This window comes from Anabrus simplex, chromosome 2 (genome assembly GCF_040414725.1).
Source record: "Anabrus simplex isolate iqAnaSimp1 chromosome 2, ASM4041472v1, whole genome shotgun sequence".
NCBI lineage: Eukaryota > Metazoa > Arthropoda > Insecta > Orthoptera > Tettigoniidae > Anabrus > Anabrus simplex.
The window spans coordinates 425,308,239-425,330,882 of NC_090266.1; the positions used below are offsets into that span (position 1 = coordinate 425,308,239).

Sequence of the window (22,644 nt, forward strand, 5' to 3'; positions counted from 1 at the left end):
GGGTGTGGAGCACTGGACCAACCCTATCTACAATCCTAGGGCCAATCCAACGAAACGACAGAACCAGGAGCTAAAAAGAATGCTAAGGGTCCACCTATTAGATAAGGAACATCGACTGTGGGACCGTCAGATACCACAGTCACTCTTTGCCCTGTGACAATGCATCAACCGTGTCAATGGCTATTCCCCAGCGGAGCTGTTCCTTGGTAGACAGCTATGCGGCACCGGAGATTGAGAGATTCGTCCACCACCCACTTCTAGTCAAGATGATGCAGGTGTTTCCCTAGCAGAGTGGCAGGATAAGCAGCAGCAGGTTATCAAGGAAAAGCAAGCGTTGGCTGAGAAGAGATCCCTTACCCAGGCCAATGCTCAGATGTCGAAGAGACCCAGATCATCCTACCAGGCCAACAAGTACTGCTATCGTTATTTATAAGTTTCATTTCCGTATTGATTGGATACACATATATGGAGCAGACTTACATTAGTACCGGTTTCGACTGTATATAGTCATCATCAGCTGATAGATCACAATATTACATCCATTAGGCATTGGTATGTGTTACAAAGATGTCGTCATCCATTAGCGCATCCGGATGTCTAATGGGGTTGTGGGTTAGATGTTTTCGTCATATAATTTGTGATTACGTGGGGTTAAAATTGTATCCGAGATTAAATATGGTAGTAAAAAGCTTAACTTGACTTAAAATAAACTGTACATATACATTAAACACAATAAAAACACATGAAAGATATATATATAAAACACTGGTAAATTTAAACACATTAAAACATTGGAAACATGTATGTAAAATCACTTGTTGAATTTAAAAGTTCATGTCTTGCAATGTTCTTTCTTCAGGCTTCCTCGTTGGGGTCTTGTGCACCTATGTTTATGTTGATTTTGAGCTCGTAAACAGTTCTTGGGGATGTTCTATTTGACTAAGTAATGTATTCATATATGCTTGTAACGAAACCCAAGTCATTTGATGGGCAAGTATTATGGGTAGAGATGATATGTAGCTCAGCTGTTGGTGTTTTAATGAATTTTGAAGCAGATTATAAAGTCCTGATTTTTAAATTTGGTGAATATTAAACATAAATTCTAAGGGCCCCTGCTTAACATAACTGAAGATTTCTACATTTCCCTAGACCAATACATCAATCCTAATTACAATATTGATGACATTACGGAGAAAACCAGTATCATTTTCAATAAAGCTATTCCCGCCCTAAAAAATTATTACCTCAGAATAGTAAATAAACAGAACACAGCATGCCTCAGAAGACCGATGAATGACAAGCCCCGCTCCACCCCTACCCCCACAATAGCCACTCCCCCTACCCCTCCATCCATACCCCTCACTACAACGAACATAAGTCCCAGACGTACATGCAGCAGTGCACAACAAGCTCCTAAACAGAATGTCGCTCAACAGCAGCAACAACAACAACAACAGTAAGTACCTATTTACTTCCACACACAACTTCAGGCATTCCTTCAAACTCACAATGTACTTGTACTAGTTTATCTTTCACAGATAACTACAGCTCCTATACGCGGATACAGACAAGAGGGAGGTTACCACCAAAAACTTACATTCACCAAAATTTAAAATCAAAACTTCATAATCCGCTTCAAAATTCATTAAAACACATCAACAGCTGAGCTACATATCATCTCTACCCATAATACTTGACCATCAAATGACTTGGGTTTCGTTACAAGCATATATGAATACATTACTTAGTCAAATAGAACATCCTCACAAACTGTTTACGAGCTCAAAATCAATCAAAATAAACATAGGCGCAGAAGACCCCAACGAGAAAGCCTGAAGAAAGAACATTGCAAGACATGAACTTTTAAATTCAACAAGTGTTTTTACATACATGTTTCCAACGTTTTAATGTGTTTAAATTTACCAGTGTTTTATTTATATGTTTGATGTGTTTTTAATGTGTCTAATGTACATTTACAATTTACTTTAAGTCTAGTTAAGCTTTTTACTACCATATTTAATCTCAGATACAATTTTAACCCCACGTAATCACAAATGATATGACAAAAACATCTAACCCACAACCCCATTAGACATCTGGATGTGTTAATGGATGACATCTTTGTAACACATACCAATGCCTAATGGATGTTATACTGTGATCTATCAGCTGATGATGAATGTATACAGTCAAAACCGGTACTGATGTAAGTCTGCTACATAATAAATAGTATTGATAGATGGAATATCTTTCTTGTCCATATACAACAAGTACTGCGATGTAACCACCCTGTCAGTAATAAGATTGGAGGGTTTCACGCAGGTCTCGCACCTAAGTGATTTGGTCCCATCGAGGTGAATAAGCAGCTGGGCCATGGGGTCTACTTACTGAAGACCAACCCTCCTGTCAAGATCCACGCATCGGAGTTGCGGTGAGTCACCCAACCGCTGCGCATACAGAGTAAGCCTGGTACTGCCACGAGTCCACCTGGAGAAGAGGCTACTGATGACAAAGCACAATCTGATCATCGTGAGGAGAACGCATCGACTATCGTTGAGGAAGAGGCTGGCAGCGAGGCAGCACTGACCCCCGACACGGCACAATCCGGTCAAGAGTAGGAGGGCACATCCAGCAGCGATGTCGAGGAAGAGAGAAGATACAATCTATGATCAAGGCAGTGTCGACGAGTGTGATAGACTGTTGGAATTGTTTCAAGTTATAGGGGGGATATTGATGCTAGTGTAAGAGACTAATATAACTTGGAAACAATATTCATTAACCCTTGGATAGTAATTATTATTATTATTATTATTATTATTATTATTATTATTATTATTATTATTATTATTATTATTATTATTATTATTATTATTATTATTATTATTATTATTATTTGTGAGGTATGGTTATGAAATGTTAAGATCCATTTAGTATTAGTAGTATTATTTACATACTTGTGTACGAACCTTATATGGTATAATCATGATCGTATTATTTGTGAGGTTATGCCATGAAACATCTGCTGTATATATATTAATAGGAGTTTATGTAATGTAAGAACATGTAATTAATAGTATATAATTTATTATTACCTGTATATATAATGTATAATCCAAAGTAACATTGCAAAACACACTGTAGTAAGTCCAGAACAATGCTATGTGGGACTAGAACCATGTAGCAAGTTCTTTACATTATAAATAGGCTATTGGAGACTCTCAAATTTACGGGGGGGGGGGGGGAAATGTTATATCATTCTTTTAGAAGCCTGGCCAGGCTCCAGTAGAGTTGAGTTGTTTAATGAGACTTGTGTGGAAGTCGTATTAACTGAGTGTTTGAAGTCATGTGTATGAATTGGTTTTGTTGGGTTGGTAGTTGACATGCATCTGGTGCAGTCTTCTTCTGATTCTTCGTAGTAGTGTTTTGTCTCGATGCCAGTTCATTAGTGCGTGTATGTAGAAGATGTAAATATAATTGGTGAATAAAAAAGTGTACACAACTTACAGCATTTTGTGTGCGTCTTTGTGGATACATCACTTCAAACACTGATGTAGGAAACAGAAAAACATTTTTGAAGACTTTCTCATTTAGTCAGTCAACATTTTATAGCAATTTTACCACTTGTCTATAACAAACTGTTGCTTTATTCATTTTATTTATAATAGTAGTCTTCCAAAGTCACTATTGTAAAGACTTTCACCAAATGTAAACTTCTCACTCATAGTATAGCCTTTAAAACCAATATTGTACTAGTCTCTTACCATATGTTAATTTTCTCTCAAGTATCTTCAAGGCTTTTTATAAACTAGTTTTATTTTTATTTATATGTAAATCAGGTGCCTGATTTTATTTCAAGGTTAAACCCATGAACTTTAACAAGTGATTTCTTCACAGCTCAAAATTTAAAAAAAAAAAGACACAAAATCAGTCAAACTTACCCTATATCAGGATAGAGCCATGCTAAGCCACGAAGTACTCTTCTGAGGCGGGGAATGCCAGTGCTACTTAAATGGCTGAAGCATGCATTGCCTGGCATTGTTCGTAATAAATCTTTCTCGATTTGCTTTGAAGTCATTAAAGCATCATTACTTGAGGCTTTGACAATATCTTTGTAACCCATTTCAGACGATAACTTTTTATCAAGAGCTCCTGTAAACAAAAAACAATCACACTGATACAAATCCAAGGATGTTCAGTTGCATATTGTCGGGAAAGAAAATAAAAATATATAACATATATCACCATTATACACTGTTATGCCTTTTAACGTTCAGTCTGCAAGCCTCTATGAATTTACTAAACACCTTACCAATCCTCAATTTGTAACCAGCTCTGTGGTGTCATTTAGTTCCATACCTCTTATCTTTAAATCATTAGAAACAGAGTCCATGCATCGTCACCTTGATCTCCCTCTACTTCTCTTATTTTCCATGAACGGGGCCGTTATTCTTCCAGGTAACCTATCATCCTCCATACACCTCACACAACCCAACTACCGAAGCTGGTTTATGCATACAGCTTCATCAATCATTCTTAACATAGCCTTTATCTCCTCATTCTGAGTAACCCTCCTGTTTGTACCAGCCATCATTCTCGCTACTTTCATGCATGTTACTTCTAACTTTATTTTTGTGATATCCGTAGCCATCTGTTTTCAGTTTCAACTCGGTTAATTTGTAACTTTTAGGTTCTTCAGTCTGCCAAAACTAATTTTGAATAAAAACATTTATAAACTATCTGAAAAAGAAAACAGTTATACCTATTTATTTTTCAGGCATAATTCTATTACCATATGTTTTCTTCAAAATTTATTAAAGATTAATTTCAAAAGACCGAAGAATCTAACAGGTATAAACTTCTAAGTTATGATAACATATCCTGAGTCCACCCAGCCTTCATTCCCATACAGCAAAGTTGGTCTCATCCTTTCATTTCATCTGTCATTCGTTAATCATCGTCCCAGAGGAGTGCGACAGGCTTCGGCAGCTGGCACATTTCCTATAATCGCTGCTAGAGGAGGCTTCATTCATTCCATTCCTGACCCGGTCGAATGACTGAAAACAGACTGTGGATTTTCACTATCCTATGAGAATACATATCCTAAATACTTGAAATGATCTGCCTATTCCACTTTTGTATTCCCAACCTGCCATACAATTCTCTTAGGTTTCTTCCCTACCGACATCACTTCAGTCTTGGAAAGGCTAATTTGCATATCATACTCACTGCCTATTTTATACCGTTTAGTAGATGATCCACATAAACTACGAAAATTGATTGTAAAAGATTACAGCCTTGCCTAACCCCTTGAACCAAGAATTCACTCCACTATCAATTCACACTGCAGGCCAATTGTCAACATGAAGGCCTTTGATTGCTATTCATAAATTAACTTTAATCCCATAATCCCCTGTATGGCTACATCATTTTCCTTGGTACTCTATCATATGTCTTCTCTACATCTACAAAACAAGGCTAACCGTCTGTTACTCTCGTACCATTTTTCCATTACCTGATGCAAATTGAAAATATAAACCTGACAGCCCCTTTTGGTCTGAAACCATACAAATTTTCATCCAACTCACTCTCAACCACTGATCGCATCCTCCCTTCCAAAACGCCAGTAAACACCTTGCCTAGTATACTGATCACTGAAATACCTCAATAGTTGTTGCAATCCTTCCTGTTCCCTTGCTTACATATAAGAACAGTCACTGCTTTTGTCCAGCCAGTCAGAAGGTACCTTACTAAAATTCCACACTAACCTCATCAATCTATGAAGCCATTTCATCCCTGCCTTCCCACTATATTTCACTATTTAAGGTCTAATTTAATTTATTCCTGCTGCTTTATGAGAATGGAGTTTACCATCCTCTCCACTTCCTCAAGCATAATTTCACCGGTATCATTGTCTTCGCCATGAGCTTGGTTATTTGCGACAACAACAGGAAGATTTCCTTCTACGCTGAGATGATTTTCAAAATATTCCATCCATCCGTCCAATGATTCCGTGGGATCTATTATGAGTTCACCTGATTTACCCTAAACACTATTCACTTCCTTTTTCCCTCCCTTTCTAAGATTCTTTATTACTGTCCAAAAAGGTTTCACTGCTGCTTGATCTAGCCTTTCCGGGTTATTACCAAAATCCTCCAAAGACTTCTTCTTGAATTCAACAATTATTTGTTTTGATCTGTTTCGTTCATGCATGTACAATTCACTGTCTGCATCAGTCCTTCATTTCTGACACACCTTCCGATTACATTTGCAAGCTTCCATCACTTCTTCATTCAAGACATTCGCTTTTACCCATCTTTACACAGTTGTTCCTCGGCATTCCCTTGCTTTTTCTACTGCAGCATCCCTATATGCCACCCATTCTCTTTCTATTCCTCAAACCAGCTCACTGTCTATCATTTGGAACTTTTTTCTCTCTCTCTCTCTCTCTCTCTCTCTTTTTTTTTTTTTTTTTTTTTTTTTTTACAACTTGCTTTACATCGCACCGACACAGATAGATCTTGGATTGAAATAATAACATTAAGATAGATCTTACAGCGATGGGACAGGAAAGGGCTAGGAGTAGGAAGGAAGCGGCCGTGGCCTTAAGGTACAGTCCCAGCATTTGCCTGGTGTGAAAATGGAAAACCGCAGAAAAACATTTTCAGGGCTGCCTACAGTGGGGCTCGAACCCACTATCTCCCGAAAAGAGAGCAAACAAAAGAACTGTCAATCATCGTTCAGAAAACTCATCCATAATCCAGGAAGAGTGTGATTATGTTCAAGCTATAACAGAAAATGTAACTGATGTCAGGACGGAGAATTAATATTTATGGCAAAAAGCTACACGAAAGCAAGCAGTCACCATAATGTAACAAGTAGCACGGGGCATTGTAGTAGCAGTCAAAGGGACGCACCATCATTCAAATATTGTAAAAACAGAAAACACATCAACACCTCAAGATTCTCGGATTGACGTCCCTTTCGACTAAGCTCTCATAAAAACGAACTACTTCCAATGTAAAATCTGCTTGTCAAATCAAGACCAGTTTATGTGAAGGCCATCTGACCATAGATCCCTATCTCCTACCCACCCATTAAGATCTAGAAATCTCACTCCCAGTGAATTTGTTAAATTAAGATGTAAGAACATGGTGTTAACAACAAAAATTTGTAGTTAGGGAATATTTAACACGTATATCATGTTTGTGTAACTGTTAATTTGGGTAAGAATCTGTACATATAGCATAGCAGTGAGTATTGCTCAAGATTGTGCAAAATGGAAAAAAGTGACCTTATCGGTATAGAGGGTTGAAGTCTGTTGATAGTGTTACAACAAGTGGCTTGAAAACCTGTGGAACAGTCGGGAAGTATAGGCTGAAGATTGTAATTCATCAATGTGAATGAACATGAGAGTTCGCTAATTTTCGTATCTGCCGCCCCACAACCAATCTGAAAGCTCCAATTTTGAACGAGGTTGTGTTGGTTGAGAGATGCTTGGAGATATGTCAGGGAGAGCATTGCTACCAGTGAACTTCTGGACACTACAGGAGGTAATTAATGTCTTGGAGCGCTCGCCTCGTGGTGTAGGGGTAGCGTGCCTGCATCTTAGTCGGAGGCCCCACGTTCGATTCCCAGCCAGGTCAGGGATTTTTACCTGGGTCTGAGAGCTGGTTCGAGGTCCACTCAGCCTATGTGTTTACAATTGAGGAACTATTTGACGGTGAAATGGCCGCCCTGGTCTAGAGCCAAGAATAACTGCCGAGAGGATTAGTCATGCTGACCTCACGATACCTCATAATCTGCAGGCCTTCGGGCTGAGCAGCGGTTGGTTGGTAGGCCATCGCCCTTTGGGGCTGTTGTGCCAGGGTTTTGGTTTGGTTATGCCTTGGAGCAACGTTAGGGACCAGACCAACCTATGTAAATAAATATTGGAAGCAGGGAGAATTCAAGGCATCAGTTGGAAGAGGAAGTGTTTGTGTAATTAAGGTTAGGGAAAAGCTGAGTAAATATGGGGCATCTAAGTGTAAGTAGGGTCGTCGAACCCGTCCTTACTAAATAAAAAAATAAAAAAAATATAATAATAATAATAATAATAATAATAATAATAATAATAATAATAATAATAATAATAATAATAATAGCTTTACGTCCCACTAACTACTTTTACGGTCTTTAGAGATGCCGAGGTGCCAGAATTCAGTCCCACATGAGTTCTTTTACGTGCAAGTAAATCTACCGACACGAGGCTGACGTATTGGAGCACCTTCAAATACCACCGGACTGAGCCAGGATCGAACCTGCCAAGTTGAGGTCAGAAGGCCAGCGCCTCAACCGTCTGAGACAGTTGGAGTTTCTCGTGTTAAAGCTACTCATTTATTAACATGAGAAATCTTGACTCGAGACGACGGAGATCGATGTAGAACGACGGAGATTTGATGCAGATCAATGTGGACTTGGTACTACGAGAGAGAGAGTTCCAGAGACGTGGTACTATGGAACATCATGGCGTTTGCTGTTAGCTGAGTTCCAGATTGCTGCTTGCAGAGCAGTATTCAACTGTTCGAGCTCAACAAGAAGGCGTATGTCAGGTGATATCAGTGCTTTTTCCATTCAAAAATATAATTCTGACTTTGAACAGAACTTTTATAAACAGTGTCATTACTGGCAAAGAACATTAAAAGCTCACTTACTTAACATTTCATAAGCTTGGAAAATTAACGCTTTACAACGCTTAAAGAAAGACCTTCAAATCAATCAATACCGATCAGCATTTAGGGCAATCGCCGAGGTGGCAGATTCCCTATCTGTTGTTTTCCTAGCCTTTTCCTAAATGATTTCAAAGAAATTGGAAATTTATTGAACATCTCCCTTGGTAAGTTATTCCAATCCCTAACTACCCTTCCTATAAATGAATATTTGCCCCAGTTTGTCCTCATGAATTCCAACTTTATCTTCATATTGTGATCTTTCCTACTTTTATAAATGCCACTCAAACTTATTTGTCTACTAATGTCATTCCACGCCATCTCTCCACTGACAGCTCGGAACATACCACTTATCATAATCTATAAGTTTCATTTCCGTATTGATTGTAGCTACAACATAAGATTGATACTGAAGCCTCCACCTTATCAATACATTTATATACATACTATTATTCACAGTACGGGTTTAGACCCTTTAAGGGTCATCCTCAGCTGACAATTACAAATATAGTTCTTAAAACATCACAATGGAAAATGTTGTACAGTATTGACAATTGTCCAATTCAACAGATCGTCTAAAACAAATGATACAATTAAAATAGTGAAATAAGTCCTCTCTTCTTGGATTGTAAAACGGTTACGTAGTATAAAAGGACATGTCATTTGCAAATGTTTTTGTTGTTTTGATCAGCGTAAAAATTGAAATTTGCAATGCTATGTATGCACTGATAGTAGTAATCTTTAAGTGTCCACTATTTTGCGTTAAAATTTATGGCTAATTGATTAAAACATTTCGAGGGTTTATTCTTGTAATAACTATGTTGTTTGTTTCACCGTGTTCCTCTGCTGGTAGTATGAGCGTCTTGAAGTGACTTGGACACTGTTTTTGAAGAATTGGGTAGTTGTCTAGTATTCACTTCGAGGCATATTCAATATATATACGTACAAGACTCATAATATATACTAATGCTGAGTTGATAGTAAAATGCATTTTGTAAGAATAAAAATTTGTTTTAGCGACGTGCTCCTTAATTTGGTTGTATAATTTTATCAAGTGTCAATTTGTTTTACAATACTTGATATCTGGATTTTGAAAGATAGCGTGAAGGCTTCTTCCTTTTATGTTGTAGGCCGTATTTATTCTATATGTTGACACTGTTGTGCATTACACGGCAGCACGTCGAGTACTCGAGTACCCAATTCTTCAAAAACAGTGTCCAAGTCACTTCAAGACGCTCACACTACCGGCAGAGGAACACTGTGAAACAAACAATATAGTTATTACAAGAATAAACCCTCGAAATGTTTTAATCAATTAGCCATAAGTTTTAACGCAAAATAGTGGACACTTCAAGAATACTACTATCAGTGCATACATAGCATTGCAAGTTTCAATTTTTACGCTGATCAAAACAACAAAAACATTTGCAAATGACATGTCCTTTTATACTACGTAACCCTTTTACAATCCAAGAAGAGAGGACTTATTTTACTATTTTAATTGTATCATTTGTTTTAGACTATCTGTTGAATTGGAAAATTGTCACGACTGTACAACATTTTCCATTGTGATGTTTTAAGAACTATATTTGTAATTGTCAGCTGAGGATGACCCTTAAAGGGTCGAAACCAGTACTGAGAATAATAGTATGTAAATAAATGTATTGATAAGGTGGAGGCTTCAGTATCAATCTTATGTTGTACATACCACTTAGTCGAGCTGCTCCCCTTCTTTCTCTCAATTCTACCCAGCCCAAACTTTGCAACATTTTTGTAACGCTACTCTTTTGTCGGAAATCACCCAGAACAAATCGAGCTGTTTTCTTTGGATTTTTCCAGTTCTTGAATCGGGTAATCCTGGTGAGGGTCCCAAACACTGGAACCATACTCTAGTTGGGGTCTTACCAGAGACTTATATGCCCTCTCTTTTACATCCTTACTACAACCCCTAAACACCCTCATAACCATGTGCAGAGATCTGTACCCTTTATTTACAATCCCATTTATGTGATTGCCCCAATGAAGATCTTTCCTTATATTAACACCTAGATACTTACAATGATCCCCAAAAGGAACTTTCACCCCATCAACGCAGTAATTAAAACTGAGAGCACTTTTCCTATTTGTGAAACTCACAACCTGACTTTTAACCCCGTTTATCAACATACCATTGCCTGCTGTCCATCTCACAACATTTTCGAGGTCACGTTGCAGTTGCTCACAATCTTGTAACTTATTTATCACTCTATAGAGAATAACATCATCAGCAAAAAGCCTTACCTCCGATTCCACTCCTTTACTCATATCATTTATATATATAAGAAAACAAAGGTCCGATAATACTGCCTTGAGGAATTCCCCTCTGAATTATTACAGGGTCAGATAAAGCTTCACCTACTCTAATTCTCTGAGATCTATTTTCTAGAAATATAGCAACCCATTTAGTCACTCTTTTGTCTAGTCCAATTGCACTCATTTTTGCCAGTAGTCTCCCATGATCCACCCTATCAAATGCTTTAGACAGGTCAATCACGATACAGACCACTTGACCTCCTGAATCCAAGATACCTGCTATATCTTGCTGGAATCCTACAAGTTGAGCTTCAGTGGAATAACCTTTCCTAATACCGAACTGATTTCTATCGAACCAGTTATTATTTTCACAAACATCTATTATATATAAAATAAGAATTTTGTCTGTACATTGCTCAGAATTTGAAATGAATGATATTTCTGTATCTGTCATGTCGACAGTAACAAGGAAATGCATTTTTTACTTTTCCGTAATTTCTGTCTGTCTGTCTGCCTGTATGTACTCGCATCAATAGAAAACGGCTGAAGAGAATTTAATGAAAATCGGTATGTGATGTCGGGTGATGAACCACTGCAATCTAGGCTACAAATTATTTTCTTCACGTTGAGTGAAATGGTAATTTAGGGGAAGGCCTGAAATGTAATTCTCAAATAAGTTATTTATGTTATTAGTGGTCGTATCGATAAATACTACATAACTAACATAACTTTAGTTATGTCGTAAGTTAGTAGTAGTTATGTAAGAAGTTATTAAATTTCCGAACACTTATGTCTTATACATTGTTACCGTACCGCATATAATCAGAGATATTCACGAATTTGGATTTTTGTTATTAAGTCCATATCAGCGCCGAGTCACGAGAAAATGGGTAAACAGAATTTAGTGAAAATCGGTATGTAAAGTCTGAAAATAAGGAACTACAGTCTACGATATCAATAATTTTGTAAGACACCCTAATATCACAGAGTCAAAAGAAAACTAATGTGAAGGCCTGCAATATAGAAAGTTCATAAACTTTATCAACAATAACATTACATTGACCATTGTTTGTTGTGATGTGCTTTTTGTCTTCTGTTTTCTCTCATCCCCGATAGATAGGATTACTGCAGCGTACCAAGTTTTTCTTAATTTGCTGGACGTCGCACCGACACAGGTAGGTCTTATGGCGACAATGGGATAGGAAATGAATAGTGGTGTGAAGGAAGCGGCCTTGGCTTTAAGGTACAGCCTAGTGTGACTGGTGTGAAAATGGGAAACCACGGAATACCATCTTCAGGGTTGCCGGCAGTGGGGTTCGAATCCACTATCTCTCGGATGCAAGCTCACAGCTGTGCGCCCCTAACCACACGGGCAACTCGCCTGGTCGTACCGACTGTAACCGCCTGCCTGTATATTGGCGGGAAGTAGCTGGGGAGTAAGATAACTTTCTTCTTTAGCATGCCATTCCTCTGGTTCATACATTTTCTTATATATCTGGTACGTAACACACTGGTTCATCATAGTATTCGAGCTATTCAATCCCTACTCTGAGGCACCGATTGGAATGAGTAGTGTGCATATTTAACGGAATAATGACAGAGGCGTGTTCACGGCAGCCTGCGACCTGGTTATTCCAGCTAAAGAAAGATCTTCATTGGGGTAATCACATAAATATGATTGTAAATGAAGGGTACAGATCTCTGCACATGGTTATGAGGGTGTTTAGGGGTTGTAGTAAGGATGTAAGAGAGAGGGCATATAAGTCTCTGGTAAGACCCCAACTAGAGTATGGTTCCAGTGTATGGGACCCCTCACCAGGATTACCTGATTCAAGAACTGGAAAAAATCCAAAGAAAAGCAGCTCGATTTGTTCTGGTGATTTCCGACAAAAGAGTAGCGTTACAAAAATGTTGCAAAGTTTGGGTTGGGAAGAATTGAGAGAAAGAAGAAGAGCTGCTCGACTAAGTGGTATGTAAATACAAAGTATGTTACAAGTGTTTATTTATATATGAATAGGTGGATATATAAATAAACACTTGTAACATACTTTGTATTTACGTACATTTCAATATGGACCTAACATGAGAATTATAACATGTAAGTGGTATGTTCCGAGCTGTCAGCGGAGAGATGGCGTGGAATGACATTAGTAGATGAATAAGTTTGAATGGCGTTTGTAAAAGTAGGAAAGATCACAATATGAAGATAAAGTTGGAATTCAAGAGGACAAACTGGGGCAAATATTCATTTATAGGAACGGGAGGTAGGGATTGGAATAACTTACCAAGGGAGACGTTCAATAAATCTCCAATTTCTTTGAAATCATTTAGGAAAAGGCTAGGAAAGCAACAGATAGGGAATCTGCCACGTGGGCGACTGCCCTAAATGCAGATCAGTATTGATTGATTGATTGTATTTCAATCGCTACATTCCTACTGACGTTTTTGTAATGACCTATGTTGAATTCAGTTAGGAAAACAACCAAGTCAGTCTTTCTGAGAATCCTGTAGCGAAGCACGGGTACATCAGCTAGTGTCTAATATAATCAGAAAAAATGCGTTCCCAAAGCTTGCATACAATGCATGTCAAACTTACTGGACTGTAATTTTCAGCTTTATGTCTATCACCCTTTCCTTCATGCACAGGGGCTACTATAGCAACTCTGCATTCATCTGGTATAGCTCCTTGGACCAAACAATAATCAAAATAACTGTATGCTCTCGTAATGTCGTATTTTCTCACTTATTGGAACTTTAAAATATCAATTGAGTGCTTCATTCTTAGTGGAAGTGTATCAAACTCTCAATTTACAATATTTACGTAAAGTGTACAATAATTAAAAAAAAGGACAATACTCAGAACTTTATACCAGATTTAATTTCAAGTGTTTCATATTTGAGTTTGATGTGTTCACAAGAAGGAATTACCAAATTTACTTTATTTTATTTCTGCAGAAAGCGTAATCGGAAATCGCAAGTGCCAATAGAACAGACTTTAGGATTTTTTATTTACTTACAACATGCTTTATTATTAATAATTTATGCCATGAAAATTATGATGGACATAACTGATTGAGAAAGGACATTATTCAGTTGAATTTTACTTGATCAACTTAATTTTTCGGTATTCTGTTGTTGAAATTGGGATTTATTTTCTAGTAAATATCTATGATTCGGCGATATAATAGGGTGACCTCCCAGAGATTGAATAAAGGAAAGAAAGATATAAATCTATTATTTTGCCTTGCGATCCTCCCTCTCTGTACCATCTCCTAAGGACTAGGCACCCCTCAGAGAGACCTCATGCTCTTAAAAATCAACTTTTCCTGGTACACAACCTAACATCAAAATACGTCAATTCAAATAAACTGACAGTTCTGTAATGTGAAACAGCATTAAACTATGTGCATTCAAAATAAAAACATGTGAACCTACTCTTTTAGGCAGTCTGTCTAGATTCATATTGAATAAACCAAAATAACTGCTCTGTATGCTGGGCCATAAAGCATCAAAAGTCACAAAGGAAGCCCCTAAGAATTACAGCCATTATCTCCATATTTCCTTACAAAAAAATTTAAAAGGAACCATGATTCTTGTTTACAGACCACTTTCCCTTTGATTGGAATAACACCTACAAATCCACATTTCTAGTACCTTATGATGATTTAGGATTTAATAGGTCTAACCGTAATTAGCCCTTTAGTACACAATCCACTTCCAGATGATCAGTTTTCTGAATGTCAGAACAACACTCACAAAACTAATCACATTTGGTTTATCCAAGAGAAGTTAAATTGTTCAAAAGCCACACTGGAGATATTAACAGATATTAATTGTTGTCTTGAAGATCTGTTTCTCTTTATACACAATACTAGCATCTCCATTAAAAAATCTAAGAGAAATATAGCAAATTAACTTGTCCATTCATTATCTAAGAACTTAATCCCACACAATTATAATAATTATAATGATATAATATAATTTACTTCATATATTGTATTGAAAAGGGACCCTCTTGTCAACTTATTTCTTATATTAATCTCACACGCCCTATCTAGAAAGCCAAGAATAATGGCCATCGCAATGACCACGTCACCCAATAATCTGCAGGCCTTCGGCCTCAGCAGCGATAGTTTGACAGCCCAAGGCACATCAGTGCTATTGCACCATGATTTTTGTAGTTTTCCTTATCTCTCATACACAGACGCATTGCAGAAGTCTCCCATTAATTCATAATGTGCAGCAGCCGCAGGCAATTCTTCTAACTTTCTCAAATAAATTATGTTACCTATCAATTTGTCATATAGCCTTCATCACTACACATTTTAATATATGCAGCAGAATGATAAAGTTTTTTTTTTTCTTTTTCTAGGGCTTTAACACTGTTCTAACTCAGATTTTAGGCGACAACACACGAGGAAAGGACTAGGACTGGGAAGGAAGCAGCTGTGCCTTAATTAAGATACAGCCCCAATATTTGCCCTGTGTGACAATGGAAAACCACGGAAAACCATCTTCAAGGTTGTCGATGGTGGGGTTCAAATCCACCATTTCCTGAACGCAGGCTTACAACTACGAATTCCATACCATGCAGCCAACCCACTTAGTTGTTATCACGTATACATCTCTGGTAAAACTAAATGACTATTTACTAGGTAAATGATCTCATTGCCGGGCTGAGTGGCTCAGACGTTCGAGGCGCTGGCCTTCTGACCCCAACTTGGCAGGTTCAATCCTGACTCAATCCAGTGGTATTTGAAGGTGTTCAAATGTGTCGGCCTCCCGTCGGTAGATTTACTGGTACGTAAAAGAACTCCTGCGGGACTAAATTCCCCCACCTTGGTGTCTCCAAAAACTAAAAGAAGTTAGTGAGAAGTAAAGCAAATAACATAAGAATGATTTCATTCAACTAGATGACTTATTAAAATATCCATCTATAGTGCAACTTGAACAATAAAGTTAAAAACTTATATACATTTTATGTGATTGTGAAATGGTAGTGATAATTATATCCACAGATTGACTAACCTAAGCTGTACCATGAGAATTTCACTTCTTCACTTCCACATGCCATGAGAAGGAACTAAAGGGCAGCAAATCGCGGCAGGTATATAGTCCGTTATATACTCTAGATCAAATATAAACATAGCTCTCTGTTCTAAATTGTAATTTTTTATCACATCACACAGTTAGGAAGTTTAGAAAAGGCATGCATTCAGTCTCAACTGAACTCACATGAAACAACACAACTCACATGAGAATTTGTTGGAAAGCTGTAGTCTAATTTCTCATTGAACTCAATGACCAGGAGCTGCAATAAAAATATCAGATTATTAATTTGGATATCATCCAAAGGTAAATTTAGTAGAGATGTCCAATTCACTACATGCTGATTACGGCTTGAAGAAAATCTGCAGAGATGTGAATCGTAGGGTGAAAGTGGCAAGATAAGTCAAGATGTTATGTGGAATGTCACTAAGTTACTTATGAATGTGATAAGGTTAAAAGAACAGTAGTGTATACACAGCACTTCAAGGACTAGGCAGCACACTTGAGTAGTGTTGTCATGCAGTTTGTATCATAACTGTTGAGATAAACTATGGGACAAATAAAATCTTAAAAAAAAAAGAAATATCACATTTAAAAACATGATGGCTTATGAAAAAATATACATCTCAACAAAAGTATGGATACCATATAATTTTGGCATACAGTTCAAGATATGGACTTTTCTTCTTTTCCTAAACCCTATATGGAGGGATGTAATCACCATTGTGTGTTTCTGTAGTGGTTGGTAGTGTAGTGTGATGTGTGAATATGAAGAGGAAAGTGTTGGGACAGACACAAACACCCAGTCCCCGAGCAAGAAGAATGAATCAGAAGCAATTAAAATCCCCGAGCTGGCCGGGAATCGAACCCGGGACCCTCTGAACCAAAGGCCAGTATGCTGACCATTCAGCCAACAAGTCTAGTTCGAGATATGGACTTCAATACAATATATCAAGTAAATGATATTACATGTCTTGGGACTAGTTTCAGCCACTTAGTGGCCATCTTCAGCCAAATAAAAATTAAACATTATGTGATAACTAAAACCTATATATACCAAAGATAATGTTGCAGGAATAATTATAACATTAAAATACATATTATAAAAATTATGGTTATGATCTTGTCATAATATGTCTAAGTTGACTTAGGACCTCAGGCAAAGAAGTAAATCTCTAATGTCTGATGTAGATTTGTTTTGTTTTGTTTGCTATTTGCTTTACGTTGCACCGACACAGATATGTCTTATGGCGACGATGGGATAGGAAAGGCCTGGGAATGGGAAGGAAGCGGCCGTGGCCTTAATTAAGGTACAGCCCCAGCATTTGCCTGGTGTGAAAATGGGAAACCACGGAAAACCATCTTCAGGGCTGCCGACAATGGGGTTCGAACCCACTATCTCCCGATTACTGGATACTGGCGGCACTTAAGCGACTGCAGCTATCGAGCTCAGTGTCTGATGTAGAAGAAGCAAGGCTTATAAAAAGTAGATATAATCTGTTTTAGATACTCATATCATGCCATTCGTTTCATCTCATTAATTCCTTTTTTGAGGTCGACGTCAGGAAGAGCATGCGGTCGTAAAAACTCGCTACGACACCGTAGAGAAAAGGGATAAGGGTATCATATTATCATATTGTGCTATATTGATACAAAATAACTCAATGGCCAGTCATTTGTCCCTGTCAGATGAGCAGTAGGCCTACCATACACTAAACCTGATCACTGCTTTCATTTTAAATGTCTTGCGCCGCTAACTACCCTGCCAAAGAAAATGTTCCCTGCTACCGGCGTGTAGTCATTCCAAGTGACGTCATCTTCACTGTGATCTCGTCAGCCATGCACTGCAATAGAGACTGAGAGCATTCGAGGTTCCGTCTTTTTTGAACCTTTTAAAAACAGTTTCGTTCCCGACTATAGAGTCCAAACTGTGTGAAGCTCTTCCCAAATGGTTTCAGGAGATGGTCTCCGATATTCCCAGCTGGTGTATGTGTAACAGAAGCCACTCCTGAATAAAGCCGTGTTGTTGAAAGCGTGCCAAACCACCAGCTGGTAACTAGCATATGTTACGAGTTGTATTTCCGAATGTAATACATAGTGACTGGAAGCATTCTTTTGATAACTGTGGCTGTTGAAAGCCAGACCCTTATTTTTAAGTATACTTCATGCTTGTTCTCTACATTTATCACATCAGGATTTACCTAAACAACTGTAAATGAGATAAGAGAGTCCACATTGTTTAGGTTAGGTATGCTATCGCCCGGATAGTGCTAAAAGTTCCATGACGGAGAGAATAAAAATAAATTACAGAAAAGTTTGCCGCATTTATCAATATCTACAGGTGTGGCGGTAATGCATTTTATTATCATAATGTTCAGTTTCATACGTTCGTTGTACCCCCCCCCCCTGTTTTTCGCTAGTGACTTTACGTCGCACCAACACAGACAGGTCTTATAGCAATGATGGGATAGGAAAGGGCTAGGAGTGGGAAGAAAGCAGCCGTGGCCTTAAGTACAGCCCCAGCATTTGCCTGGAGTGAAATTGGGAAACCACAGAAAACCATCCTCAGGGCTGCCGACAGTGGGATTCGAACCCACTATCTCCCAGATGCAAGCTCACAGCTTCGCGCCCCTAACCGCACAGCCAACTCGCCCAGTGTATCCCATTTTGTAATGAATACCCTAGTACGGTTTGTTCGGCGTCTCCGAAAATAATTGAAAGTAAGTAGAGACATAAAATCAGTATTATTATTATTATTATTATTATTATTATTATTTGTTAGGTACGTTGGCGAGTAAAACAATTGTGATTGGATTGTTTTTATTATGTTTTAAACCTACTTCTCTCCATAAAAAAACCTATATTGGATTGAGTTACGAGATATTAAACAATCACTTCATTAATGATCTTGCCTGCCTTTATTAACAATAGGCCTAGCAACAACCGTGAATATTTCTTAACTAAAGTAAACTCCGTTTCCACATCCTGAGGTGGTGCAGCTCTTTTTTAGACAGGCCCTCAGTGGAAGGGAGTTGCATGTAACATTTTTACCGCATATCAACCTTCCTGCTATTCTTAAATCTCGGGCAATACAGTACTGGGAATCGAACTCAGGCTCCTGAGAACGGCAGCTAATTGTGCTAACCATTACGCTGGCAGACTTTCTTAACTACAAAACACAGACTTATATACACGACTGACGCGTGCTTGCAATACACGGGTCGGACACGTAACCATTTACCTATTTGTGTGATGTCATCAGAGCTGCAGTAGGCCTATGCTAAGGAGGCGGACTTCTCTTAACTACGAAACACAGATGTACTGTATGACTTTGAAGCGTGTTTTCATTGCGTTGATCGTACGGACGAAACTATTAACAAATTTGTGTTTTGTCATCAGAGCTGCATAAGGCTTGTACACGCTTTGAAGTGGAATCATTGTTCTTTACTGACGAATTACATTGGGGGTCATGTACATGAGATTTATATTTTTCATTTTCTTCATCTCGAAAAGCCAAGGGGGTCTAATACATGAGTAAGTACGGTATTCAGACATATGCCAACATCTTGCTGTGTGTGGTCAGCTGAAGGTTAAACAAGAAGTCAGTGCTTGTTCCCTATCCATTCCTTTGTTTACATGGCCTGCATGCTTCCTCCAGCAAGTCAGTGCTTGTTCCACATCAGACAGAGATTTACTTCTTTGCCTGAGGTCCTATGTCAACTTAAAGACATCATATTATGACAAGATCATAACCATAATTTTTGTCATTATATGTATTTTGATGCTGATGATGCTTGGTGTTTAAAGGGGCCTAACATCTATGTCATCAGCCCCTAATGCTACGAAATGAGACAAAATGTAATGAAATATAGAATTCAAAACGCGAGGAATGAATAGAAGGAAATGTATTTAAAACAATCAATGGATCGTCCAGCAATGCCTCATATTCACAGAAACTGACGTAAAACTAGAGTATTACTGACCAAGGGACTGCTTCTACAGCATATTACTCAATCGATGATGCTTGCAGTCTAAAGGGGCCCAAAATCCAAGTCATCCGCTCCTCATAACGGTACTTATCGCTAGGAAAGTAGAACCATGGTATTTGTCATGTTGCGGTACTAATCAAAAGTAGCGTAGACTCACAGTATTCCACACATTATGGTACTACTCAGAGGTAATGAAATTTGCACATGTACGAAGGCCATCCGGAAAGTGGTACCCGTTTGCGCAATAGACACAGGAGTAAATATTAACAAATATACACATTTTTATTGGAAAGAGCATACTTTACACTACTTCTCCACATTATCTCCAAGCAAATTTAGGCATTTGTCATAACGTGGGACGAGTTTTTGTATTCCAGCATCATAGTCCTCCGCCGCCAGCGTATTGAGATACGTAGTCACGGCTCGTTTAATTTCTTCATCGCTGTCAAATATTTTTCCCGCCAGAAAGACTTTAAGCTTCGTAAAGAGATGAAAATCCGAAGAGGCCAAGTCCAGGCTATACGGGGGATGGTTGAAGGTTTCCCACTTGAATTGCTGCAAAAGTTGTGTTATCGCAGCTACATGAGGCCTGGCATTGTCATGAGGGAGAATGACGCCTGTAGACAATAGACCTCACCGTTGATTTTGTACTGCCCGCCGTAATTTCTTTAATGTTTCACAATACGCATTAGCATTAAAATCAATGAGCAGTACACCTCAGCGATCCCAGAAAACGGTTGCCATGAGTTTGCTGGTGGACAGAACTGTCTTGAATTTTTTTTGTTTGGTTGGTAAATGAGCATGATGCCACTCTATTGACTGTTGTTTACTCTCGGGTGATGCATAACAAACCCATGTTTCGTCCCCAGTAATGATGCGAGTCAGGAAAGAGTCTCCTTCATCAGAATAACGTCCCAGAAACGTCAGTGCTGCAGCCATACGCTTGGTTTTGTGCTCCTCTGTAAGCATGTGAGGGACCCACCTTCCACAGATTTTTGAATAATGCAGATGGTCTTTGACAATTTCATGAACAAATTGTTCGAGACACATTACGAAAATGTTCACAGAGTTCATCAATTGTGACGCGCCGATCGTTCCTCACGCATTCGTCTACTGCGCTCAGCATTTGGTCTGTAATAACAGATGGTCTCCCCGAACGCTCCTCGTCATGTGTATTCCCCCTCCCCAGGTTCAAGTTGCGACACCAGGGCCGAACAGACGACCCGTCCATCACATTGTCTCAATACACCTCCGTTAATTGGCGATGAAGGTCAAACGTTTCGTGCATTAAGAAATTTAATCACGGCTCTCACTTCACAACTGGCGGGGTTCTCAATTTGTTTAAATATTTTAAACAATCACAGACAACACAGGCAATGGTAGCATCACGCAACCTCGCACAGAGCAGGCAGACAAGCCACTGACTCGGTTTGACCTTGCCCAGCAGCTACCCGAGTTGTCAGCGCTTCATGCGGCGCTAACGGGTACTACTTCCCGGATGGCCCTCGCAATACAGACCTATGGTGTTTCGCACATTGCAGCACCATTTACAGGCAACACAAACCTATGGTGTTCATCACAGAAGTGTACTAACCACGGGGACTCTTACGATCCCGTGATGTTCCTCATAGAGTGGTTACGAATCATAGGCAAGCCAGAACCATGGTGTTGCTCATATACTGGTACTAATCACAGGTACTGTAAAAGCCGGAAGCGCACTCTGTTGCTACCAATCACAAACCTATTTTGTACCTAACATAGTGGTACTACGCGCAAGTAAAAGCAACCCATGGTGTTCCCCGTGTGGTGGTACTAATTACAAGTAGTCTCATGGTTCTAATTTGATAATCTCTTGGTCGCCCCTTTAAGTCGCCTCTCACGACATGCAGGGGATACCGTGGGTGTATTCCTCGTCTGCGTCCCCCACCCACAGGGGGTTATATGTATTTTTAGGTTATAATTTACTACTGCAACATTGTCTTTGTCTGGTATACATATGTTGTATTTATCACATTTTTTAAAAATGCTATTTATTCGGGGTTTGGGGCATCGACCTAAGATGATCTTTTGCCCCTACTTTGCACCATATGTTATGAACCCGTGTGTATTTGGAAATGGCGGAAGTGTAAAGTGTTGAATGTGAGGAAAGGAACATTAAGGACGTCACAAACACCCAGTCCCCAGGCCGGGGATATTAATCATTTATAATTAAAAACCTGACCCGGCTGGGAATCAAACCCGGGGCCGCTGGGTGACAGGCAGACACATTGCCCCCTACACCGCGGGGCTGGACTAGTTATCACATAATCTGTTTAATTTTTATTTGGCTGAAGATGGCCACTAAGTGGCTGAAACTAGTCCCAAGACTGATGTAGTATCATTTATTTGATATACTGTATTGAAATTTTTTTCTTATAATTGCACTTCAATACGGAACAAAAATGAAATTTATACATTATAAATATGGACTTCAGTTCGAAGAGACATCGCAGTAGATGTTAATTACTGCAAGAAACTATTCAGAGGTACCAATCCCAGTACTGCATGGTTACTGTAAGACTACCACTATCGCATCCATCATTTATTCACACTGCCTGTCTCCCTATAAT

General features: G+C 38.7%; 1 protein-coding gene across 1 annotated transcript in view; it reads right to left on the reverse strand.

The window, feature by feature from the left end:
• Nucleotides 1–22,644, reverse strand: part of LOC136862876 (small G protein signaling modulator 3 homolog) — a 312,577-nt gene that overhangs the window by 224,886 nt on the left and 65,047 nt on the right. Inside the window, exon 6 of the mRNA XM_067139149.2 lies at nt 3,939–4,149. Coding sequence (XP_066995250.1) covers nt 3,939–4,149 — 211 coding nt within the window. The remainder of the gene's footprint in view (nt 1–3,938; nt 4,150–22,644) is intronic.